Consider the following 10,989-nt stretch of genomic DNA (forward strand, 5'->3'; position numbering starts at 1 on the left):
TGATGATGATGATGATGATTGCTTTCTCCACCCCTCCTCTCCCAAGCAAGAGAAGACTATCACCTCAATGTGCAGAGTGGGCAAATCACCTTACCCATCACAGCAGAACCAATGATTTCTCTTTGGCAATTAATTAGGAGAGACAGAGGCTAGAGTACCAGGAAACAAGGAAAAGTCCCTCAAGAAATTCCTAGAAAATGTGGGTAGTGATCAGGAGAGTGGGGAATGGGAACACAGATATTAGGAACAAGGTAAAGGAAGCGGTTGGGGCCTTGTGGGAGGTGCAAGTTTATTGCAGTTAGAAGACTCCCGGCAGGTGGCACTCTAGTTCAAGGTGCTCTCCGTTGAAGCCCCGACTATGCTGGGGCTCCATCTCAAACCTTTCTGCTAAAAAGTCCTCCACCCCATCCCCAGTCATGTTTGCAGGTCTGTCTCCCTCTTGATCCAAGCACTTATCCAGACTCTATTCCTGCTAATAAGCACCGTTTGCACAATTCTATTTACTGTAATGCACAATGAACAAAACATAAATAGAAAAGAGAGGGTCAGTGGGAGGATTTTTTTTTCTGGTGTGATTGATGGTGCTCAGATCAGAACTGTTTAATCATCAATAACATGATTCAGCACTTGGGAAATGTAAACAAATTGTGCAACTGCTTGCCGTGGTCAAAGCCCTGGAGGGGCCTACAGGGCTGGGCCAGGCTTGGGGAGGGCAGTGCCAGCAGGATGCCCCCTCCCTCCCACCAGGGCAGAGCAGGCTCTGCGTACAGCCTGACTGGTGTGACCTTTGGCTTTTGCAGCACACACACGATTGGGTTGGGGTTAATGGCACTTTGCAGGGAGCTCCAATTGAGTAAACAAAAAATGCCTTGCCCTGTTCTAATGGAGCACATTATTATGAGGCCTAAGCCTTCATCCAGGCCTCTGCAGCTGCTCTGCAGGTCAGTGCTACCAATAAAGCAATTAGCCAATGAGAAAACTCTTCTTCCCCGAGGGGAACTCTGAGGGCTTGTTCCAGTTGCTGTGCTTTGCTTTGGGTTTTTAAACAGGCAATCCAAGTGGATGTGAGCCTCTTACATCAGACTCCAGGATGAGGACAGTGAAATTGTATGTTTGCTGAGTGTGATATTTTAAGGGACTGGTCCCTTGCTCAACACAGCTTGGAGAGCTCACTGCTTCCTGTTCAATTAACCTGAACCATAGCTGAACTCTGCCCTTTGAACTCACTCAGCAGATAAATACATTAACTCACCTAAGGAATCATTAATATTTTTCAATCCCAGAAAACAAACATGAATGTCTGAACACAAAACAAAAGCTAGCCAATTAGGAATAATGCATGTACCATGATGAAAAATAAAATCACACATGGGTGTTATTTACAGAAGAAAAAAAGGTCAAGGAAGAAATGAAATGGATGGTACCAACAGTTCTGGAAACAAAGGGGGCTTTCATTTTCATATCTGCAAACATGAGGGATACTAATGAATAGTTAGCAACTCCTATTCCATCTGTAATGCTCCATAAAAAACAAAAAAGAATTGTACCTTATTATTGGTCTGGTTTCTACCCACTTCTATCAGAACACAAAACTCCAAGCTCTCTCTCTTCTGAAGTGACTTCAGTGGCCTTGCTCAAATACATAGTCCAAAATATTGCATTTCTGGGCACAGTTCTATTGTATTCCTGATTTGCTACAAATGAAGCAAAATAATTTTTATGAAATTATTTACTGCTTTTAAATATGAGTTTGAATGAACCCAGCCAGTGGCTTGCTTGAAATAATTTTACATTAGAAAATGATGTTCCTGAAACACTGCTACTCTAGCATATAAACAGATTTTCTTTTGTGGGGGAGAGAGAGAGAGAGAGAGAGAGAGAGAGAGAGAGAGAGAGAGAGATGCTAAGTATATCTATTTTGTTCTTAACCCTGTGTGTCATCTTAGAAGAATGAGAAAAACATCTCCAACTGAGTCATTACACATTTCAGTTTGATTCAATTTCACTTCCCACAATTCTGCCTCCTGACCCCTCCCCTCCTCCCCTCCTTTTCATTTTTGTTTGGTTTGGAGTGTGGGCTTAATGCCCAGCTATCCTAGATGAGAACACTTAAAGGAATATCACAAGCGCGAAGGGTAAATCTATTGAATGAGGGTCTTTAACTATGTGGTTTCCTTAAAGGGAAAGGTTGGATCAATAGGATCAATATGAAAGGTTTCCCTGGCCCTGCATAAAAGGGTAAGGGCTTCTCTTTTCACTGGTTTAACTTTACTCTCTGACAAATGCAAATCAATGGATCTGTGTTTACAACAGATTCCCTAACAGACTCAACTTGGGTAAAGCCCAGAGCCTCGCCCTGGGGGTGGGGAGACCAAGATTGCTCCTGGAGGATGCTCTAGGGCAGAGCTTCACACTCAAGGCCCAGCGGGTAAAGAGTGGGCTGGCAATAGCTACCAATGGCAGTTAAAGAAGAGGCTGGCTGCCCACGGAGATCCTGCTGCTGCCTGAAGAACACCGCATAGGCTCCTCCAAGGATGTCTCAGCCCAAAGATAAATCCCAGATTCCCAGGATCTGGTGAGCCAGTCAACCCTGTTTCCTGCTATATAGATGTGGGATGCTGACTATACAGAGAGAAGCTGGAATGAAATATCTAAAATTGGAGCAGCCCTTTCTTAGGTGGTAACTGGCTCTCTTAGCAATGGCAAGGCAAACCACTAAAACTGTGGCTTCTTTTCTCCTTAATTTTACCTTTCGCTTTAAAAATGTGATGCTTTCCAGAGATTACATGATTTCAAGTCAATACCAGTTACAGAGAAATTATTTTTCTTCCTGCAGGAGAAAGTATATGTATATTTGATTACACGAGCCAAAGTCCGATGCTGATTAAATTACATTGGAGGTGTGCTTCCAACCCAAACAAAGTCTGCTTTCTACAGAAGAGTAATGGATCTTCAAATGGCAACAGAGGCACCAGGGTGGAATGCGGTGCCTCCCTTCCCTCTGGGGCAATTTGTGTGGGGACAGTTTTTCATAAAGAATGTGCACAACTTCTAGGAATCCTGCTTCCCAAGTAATATGATCTCTATAGGCATGTCAACAGCCTGCCTCTGTGCCATACCCCTCCAGCGCCTTGTCTGGCACCAGATAGGCTGAATTACCCAAACAAAAACCTATGCACATTTTTTCAGTTGTTGCCTAGGGTGACTTGGAAAACAAAAAGCGTTTCCCAAAGGCATGGAAGTGGGGCAGGGAAATAGAGTGGGTGATGAGGGGTGCTGATGGCCTTCTGGCCTATCTTGAGCAGACTCTGCACCTGAGAGCCAAAATGACCCATGAGACTTCTTCATAATGTTCTCTTTGCCCTCCAAGAAACATATCCCTGGACAAAGTGACTTCTCCCAGTTTCAGGGTGCGGAGGGAGGTAGCGTTTCTGAGATGGTCAGGGGTGAGGATAATCCAGAGAGTTCACAGATAAAGGTTAAGGCCCAGGGTATCTCAATACTCGCCCTTTTCCTCAGGGCCCTTTATCCAGGCAATTATTTCTATTTATTCCCCTCTCATTTCCTTTCCTTTGGCAAGAACCCAGAAATTAAGTCTCTCTGCTTGTCCTTTGAGGTTTTCATTCCTCCAGGGGTCCCCCTACATGATACCACTCTCCCTGAAGAGTGTTTCTGCCAGCACACGCCACCAGCTGTAGCATGGTGGGGTCCAGTACTTCCTTCCTTCAGCCTCTTTCCTCTGGTATTCCTTTAGAAACAGATTCTAAAGGCCAGAAAACCAAGAGGTGACCTGACAATAAAGTCTCATATTGAAGATAAAGAAGAAACAGGTTCTCCCTGCCTCAGGGTTCAGGTTTGGAGCTTGGGAAGGTGAACCTGCCCAGACCTGTGTTACCACTGGGCAGAAAGGGCTCTAGAAAGAATGCTTTATGCATTTTTCCTCTTGGAAACAAAATCTGAAGGAATCAGTTTCCCCTCTCCCCTACCCTCACCATTCACCAGAATCCCTGCCCTAATTTTGGGATTCTAAGGTGGGTGTGGATGAGAGTCTAAGCCTGCTCACTCCTTCCAGAACCTAGGAGCTCTTCCTGTGGGGCCTATGGGGAGAGGGCAGTTGTCTTCCTGACCTGAAGGATACCATTCAGGTATTCTTGTTTTCTCTATTTGATCCTGTGACGCAGGTTAAGGTGATTTGGCAGGGAGCGAGGGGAGGCATATCCTGACTAGGAATCAAGAAGCTGCATCAAAGCTCCCTTCTTTAAGGAAGTCCACTGGTGAGAAGATTAGCCCCGTCTCTGGGGATGACAGAAAGAAATAGCAGTTCACCCTCTGGCACACCTCAAAGCAGAACAATGCAAGAATTTTCTTCTCTCCTCTCTCCCTCTTCCATTTCATTCTTGGCAAAGGAAGGAAAACACTCCTTTCCTTCCAGATTGAGACCTCCTCTTGAAGGAAAAGCTTAGCTTTCACTGGTTGGAGGACTGAGAATTTCAAAACGCCAGAACAATTTAATTCCTATTGAACCTCCACCCCCCGCCCCTTACCGTCCTGGCTCTTTTACCCTGAATTTCAGTAAAATTCACCTTAGTGGTTTTTTCTGGAAGAATAAGCCGGCATTTGGCAAGGGGAGCAGTGGGGCACAATGTGCATATCTCCCCCAGGGGAAGAAAGGAAGGACTCAAAAGTCCTTTCTTTTCCAGTCATTTCGGGTGCCTCAGGGAAAACCTCTGGGTGGGAGTCTCAGAGCAGAAGTTCTCTCCAGCTGGTGGGAAGGAGAGGGGTGGGACTCCCCAGTCCGATTTTCTTACCTTCCAGCCCCAGCGGTATAGGAGCCAAGATTCTTCCCTGGTTGACCTAATTAGCCCAGGGCAGACCGTTCATCCTGAGGGATGAAGCCCGCCCAAGCCTTTGTCACTGGGGCCGCATTTGAATGCCCAACTAATGCATCAGTGCAGAACGTCTGCGAATGAGAACACTTTTTAGTGTGAATGATCCCTTTTAATGAAAACAAGGAAGCATGCAAAGGGATCTGAGGATCGGGAAGCCGCACAGTTAACAGGCAGCTTTAGAAACGTTTCCAAGTTGGGCTTGGTTGTTTCCGCATATCGAGAGGGAGGTCAATTTTCCTGGATGGTTTAGATGGAAGAAAGAAGTTGCGCCGAACCGTGTTTGATCCGACGTGGGCCACGCGGTCCCGGTCCCGGAGGCGATGGTTCCTCGAGAACAAGAGAGCCGGGAGGACTCCAGCGGCGCCGTCCGGTGCGGTCCCTTCGCGGATTCAGCCACCACAGAGCCCTTCGTGGAGAGCGCAGAACGCGGTGCGCGCGCGCACGGGGACCACGGAAATGGCTAGCAGCTCTGCGACCCGAGAAAGCCTTGGGAAGGGACCAGCTAGGGGAGAAGCTGCGGCCCGACCCGTGGGCCCGCCGGGAGCCGGGAAAGCGGCGCGCGGCGGGAGCGCCCGGGAGACGGGGCGCTGGGGAGCGGGGGCGCTGGCGAGCGCTCTGCTGGGAAGACCGCGCCGTCGGGCTTACTGGAAACGCGCCGGATCAGGTTCCAGATCAATGAGATCTGGGTCCACACGTTTACGTTATTGTTGCCAGCATTAATGCTCTTTTAATCTTCTAAACATTATCAGCATCGATCTCCCTCCATATACACATTTGTTTGAGAAAGTGACATAACCGCACGGTGGAAAGCCTGGAATAAAAATAAATGCACAGCCGCTCGAGTCGAGGGCGCCTGGCGGCCTGGGCTACTTCTCTTGCTCGGAGTCACTGCTCTCCCTCGAGTCTTGTCTTTTCCTCCCGCTCCCGCTCCCCCTAACGCGCCGTTAGGAAGGTGTTCTTCAAGCACCTGGGGACTTGACCACACAAGGGCAGCAGCTTTTCAATTATTAATCCGACGAGCCAGCAGGAAAAAACATCTTGTGTTCCGTATGCACGTGGGTTGCGTTCGGTCTCTCGAGCTCGCATCCCGAACTAAGCTGCGCGGGGGAGGGGGAGGAATGGAAGGGGAGTCAGACCAGCGGGAGGGGAGTTGGGGTTTGAGGCTCTTCAAAGGAGGACCCCGCCTCTCCGCTTAGAAGATGCGGGTCGGCTAGCAGAGCCCGACTTCCCCCGAGCCGAAGGGGACACGCGCGCCCGTGGTGCCCCAGGCAAAAGCCGCTGGGGACTGTCCTGGCCGTGCTCTGCCGCTGCGGGGCATCAGGTGGCCCAGGCGACACGACAGCAGTTTGGTGAAAGGCGGTCGGCAGCCGTCTAAACAGAGTTGCCTCTACAGTGGCCGCCGGGAGTTGCTGTCTGAAGAAGGCTTCTGTCTGTCCGCCACCGGACCCGGAGGCAAGTTCCCAGCCGGCTGCCTTGCACGGCGCAAACCTTGGCCGGGAACGTGCTCAGGGGGCTCCGCTCTGGCTTCGGGGCTTTGAAGGAAACCACTCCGGCCACCAAAGTGTCCATTTTCCTCCGAGAGGCGCCTGTCCAGTTTTTGCCTGTTTCCCGCCCGCTCCCCCAAGTTCCTCTTTTTCGTGTTTGTGCTTGGTTCAGAGGCTTCTTGGGCTCAAAGCCAGGGAGTCTTTGGGTTCAAGCCCCGGGAGCTTGTCCCTGCCTCGTCTTGCGGGGGGGGGGGGGCGGGGAGCGGAATATAAACTGCTCTTCGGGAGCCTGCCTTGAGGACGGGCCCAAGTGGGTGCGGTTACAACCAACCACTTGCTGCCTTGGCCACCCTTTCCCAACGAAACGGTACTTGGTACTTGGAGTCTGTTTGTCTGAAACCTAGTGCCGGGGCAATTTGAGTTTCCCTGAGGTCTTCTCCCTTACCTTTGAAATGCCACCCTCGGCTGTGGATACACCCAAGTAGTTGGCAAGGAGGAGACAGACCTGTGGGAGGCAGGTGGGAGTGGAGGGAAGACCTACTTCCATTGTGCCGGGTCTGCTTCACTTAGAGGGGAGGTCTGCAGGAGCTGGTCCAAATCAGACATCCTAATTCTGAGGTCCCTCAGACCACTGTCTGCTTGGGCCTCTGGCAAGACCCAGAGGGGGTGAAAAATGAGAAAGAGAAAGGGAAACCAAAAGGAGATTATGGGAGAGAAAAGAGGCCTGGTTCTGGCGAGCTGGGGTGGGGGTTGGGGGAGGGGCGGGAGCCAGCTCTCCCAGGCTGGGCCTGGCAGTCAGCCTCTGCAGCCCAGTGGAGCCACTGGGCTTGTTTAACCCCAGAGCCGAACCGTGTGGGCCCTCAGCGGCAACCCTGCGGGGATTCCGATCGATATTCCTGGCGAGAAGGCCTCTGCTTTTCTTCTCCATTTGCTCCTGTTCCCTAGCGCTCCTGAGCACATAATACCTACTTACCAGTCCTAGCTTCTGCATCAGTGTCTGAAGAGACTGATCTACTGACCCCAAAGTGAAAAGCCTCCTATGTAATAATAACGACTCAACACACTTGTAGTTGCTGATCAAATGGCCAGATAAAAAGGCTAAAGCTCTTGTCCCTTTTCAACTCGGGGCAATAAAACAGACATGCATTTGAATGCTTGAGCAAAGCGGGGTCCTCAGCAGGATTTCCCAGTCGTTGAAGGAGGCTCAGTCTCCAGTGCAGGTGGCTTCAGTGGTCCTTCTCAGAAAAACTTCCATGCTTCTGAGTCCAGCCCCCGAGGAGTCTGCGCCCACTTCCACTTTCCTACAATGGGTGGTGGGACTGGGGACCCCCAGGCTTGTCACACTCCCTCCTCCCCCCAGCAATGTTCCGCCATTGGAAAAGCGGAGGTGGGCTAACAGGTAAGGCATCACTTGCTTCATCACTTTCAGACATACATGGGCATAAGGCATGTGGGTTCTTTCCTTCTCTTTCTTTTCTTTTCTTTCTTTCTTAAAGCTCTGTCCTTTGCTCGACAGGCGTGAGGGGGCGGCAGCGCTCTGAGATGGTCTGGAATAGAACAGAAGTCATCCTGCCTTTAACTGTATTCTCCACTCCAGCTGCCAAGTTCCTTCGGCTGCCTGTGCCCAGGAAGTCAACCCAAGCTAGAGATCACCTGAGAGGGGCTGGGGAGGTGTTTTCTGGGCCTAAGACAAAGGGGTACCACACTGTTCAGAAATGTCAATAAGCCTCCAGTTTACTCCTCACCCCTGCTCTCTAATCACTGCTCAATCTTTCCTAGAACCAGGAGCAAACAAATTGTAGGAGAGAATGAAACGTCAGCGAAAAGAGAAAGATCAGTAAACCCACACAAAAAAGTGTTAGTAGTCCACCGATTTAGGGAAGCTTTTGGGAGGGACAGCTAGATTATTTGTTTGTTTGTTTGTTGTGTTTACCTTTTCAGATCAATACTGGGGGGTGATTACTGCTGGCAGATCAGAATCCTCCAACACGAGGCAAAGGCGGAGGCGGTCAGAGTGGAAACGCCCCCTCCCAAGCCTGGGTGAACACGCCCCTGGCCCCATCCGGCCTCGGTAGAACGCACCCCTTAAGTCAGGCTCAGTGGTGCGGGGAAAGCCCCAGGGAGCGGGAGAGGAAGCCTGAGCTTGCAGCTCCGGAAGCGCGTTGTACCTGTACCGTAGCTGGCTCGGAACCGTGCCGGCCGCACACAACGCACAAGCCACTTCCCGCATCCATGTAAATCACTGCCACCACGATTTGTCCCCTTCGTGGCCCACCGATCTGGAGAGATGGCCCCAGTCCAAGAGAAACTGCCCATCCGGACTTGCAGTAGCGTACTGTGTGTCCTCCCCAGTGGGGCGCCGGGACACTCTGCCCCTCTGGGACGGCAGCTAGATCCTGGGGGGGCAGCGCAGTCGCCACGCGCACCGCGCTGGGTCTGTGCGCACAAAAGCGCGCAACTGTGTGCCAGGCGCAGCCACTGCTGCGTCCTTCTCTCTCACTCCCGCCGCCCACACAGAGGTATCCGTGCTCCTAGAACAATAGAGGGCTGTACCTCGCGGCTCGGCCGCTAGAGGAGGCACAAAGAACCAAGCCTGCTCCAGAACAATGTAACCAGCGCGTCCACCCGTCCCCTCCCGCGGGCCGCCAGCCTTCCCCGCAGCCGCGCTACAGCGCACAATCAGCGTCCGCTTAATGCAAAGGCGGAGCCTGTAGCCCGTGGCCAAGATGCATTAACTAACCTGCATCTTAATTTTTCAGCACCTCTCTTCGGAAGCGCCTAGCTTCTCTCCGAGCCAAGCTAAACCTCGACAAATCCCAGCAAAGGCTGGGAGCCGGGCAAGGTTGGCCGGTGAGTTCGCTAGGGAAGCTCCACATTCTTAGTTTTTTCTCCCAAATCCTTGTAGAGGTGAATGTGTTTGTCCCACCCTTCGTCCCTGCACCCTCCCCTCTCTGTAGTCAGAGACGTGGGAACTAGCCCAAGCGGGCTCTTTCGGTCAGAAACTCCCCACGCCAACCCCAAGGCCCGAGCTGTGCTTGGGAAGCGCTGTTGTAACCTAGCCACCCGTTCCCCAAGCGGTCAAGATTGTGATTCCTTTTAACAACTAAAGAAGTTTGCCTGCTATGGAGGGTAGGAGGAGAACGCAGACTTTTTTTTTCCCTTTCTGAAGAGCAAAGCCCCTCAAGTGCCTCCATATAGGGAGACGGGGCAGCCTGGAAAACTGAAATGTATTGTCTAAACAAGAGTTCAAGTGCACAGGGCTTTGAAAAAGGCCAATCCCCAGTCTCTGTGAGTCTTGTAAGGAGAAGGCTCCTTGTGAACACTGTGTATCCCCGTTCCTTGTCCTACAACTAGAGAAGGTCGGAAACAGAGGGTAAAATTGGCACATTCAGGGGAGGGGGAATGACATCTGGGGGGGTGGGTGTCGGTCAATGAAAGCTCAGGAGACAGGAGGGAGGAAGAGAAGTAAGAAAATGCACAAGAAAAAGAGAACAGAAATGGAAGAAGGGAGGAGAAGGAGGAAATGACAGTAGAAGAAAGAAATTCGAGGGAAAGGAGGAAGTGCGTAGTGGAGAGGAGGAAAGAACCGAGCCTAGGCGGGCTGACCTGGGGCCACAAGAACCCCGGTGCCCTCTTCACAGCAGCCCGGCTCCCGGAGACCCTCCGTGCTTACCTGCCAGGCGTAAGGCGGACATGCGCTGGAACTCGGGCTCCTGCAGCCACTTCCACATCCTGCGAAAGGTCTCCCTGCCGGATTTGAGTTTACTCCACGGTTTTGGGTTCCGGAGCAGGTCGGAGAGAGTCCCCTGAGACCGGCAGAGCACCCTCTGCGCGAAGATCGCTTGTGGGATGCTGTAGCGCTTCAGCTCGGCGGTGATGCGCTGGGCCACCTCTTTGGTGTTGATCTCCTCCAGCTGGCCCGATGTGGCCACCTGCGAGCCAGACGAGGACGAGGGTGGCCGCTCGCGGCTGGGCGCCAGCACCGGCCCGTGGGACTGAGCATGGCCGGGGTGGTGCAGGCCGTTGAGGTGCGACATCATGGCCGCAGGCGGGGTGCCCAGGCCGCGGGACAGGTGCTGCTCACCGCGGGTCAGCATGGCAGTGTGGTGCGCGTCGAAGTTGGGGCTGAGCATTTTGTCGTGGCCCGGTGGCCCGTAGTTGGGCAGGCTCTGCTGAGCGTTGTGGAGGCCGCCCAGCCCGTTGCCCAGCGGCGTGGCGGCCAGCGGGGACAGGCTCTGGCTCATGCCGGGCATCTCCTTGTAGGGGCTGTAGAGGTTGTTCATGGCCGGGAGCCCGCGCTCGTCGCGCATGAGGGTGAAGCTGCCGCTGACGTTGCCCGACAGGCGCTGGTGGTGGTGGTGGTGGTGGTGGTGCGGGTGGTGGTGCGGGTGCGGGTGGTGGAACTTGTCCGACACGGTGGAGATGGGCGGCAGCGGCTGGAGCGGCGTCAGCGTGGTGTAGGTGTTGCTCATGCCCATGCCGGGCGGGGACGAGTCGCAAGACATGCTCATGGCATGATGGAGCGGTATGGAGAGCTCCGGCCGGTAGTCGCCGCCGTCCAGGATCGAGGCCATGCTAGTGACCATGGCCGAGCGCGACGCTGCCGCCGCCGCCGC

General features: G+C 52.6%; 1 protein-coding gene across 1 annotated transcript in view; it reads right to left on the minus strand.

The window, feature by feature from the left end:
- Positions 1 to 10,989, minus strand: part of ONECUT2 (one cut homeobox 2) — a 48,504-nt gene that overhangs the window by 33,527 nt on the left and 3,988 nt on the right. Inside the window, exon 4 of the mRNA XM_029921547.1 lies at positions 10,047 to 10,988. Coding sequence (XP_029777407.1) covers positions 10,047 to 10,988 — 942 coding nt within the window. The remainder of the gene's footprint in view (positions 1 to 10,046; position 10,989) is intronic.

Source organism: Suricata suricatta, chromosome 14 (genome assembly GCF_006229205.1).
Source record: "Suricata suricatta isolate VVHF042 chromosome 14, meerkat_22Aug2017_6uvM2_HiC, whole genome shotgun sequence".
NCBI lineage: Eukaryota > Metazoa > Chordata > Mammalia > Carnivora > Herpestidae > Suricata > Suricata suricatta.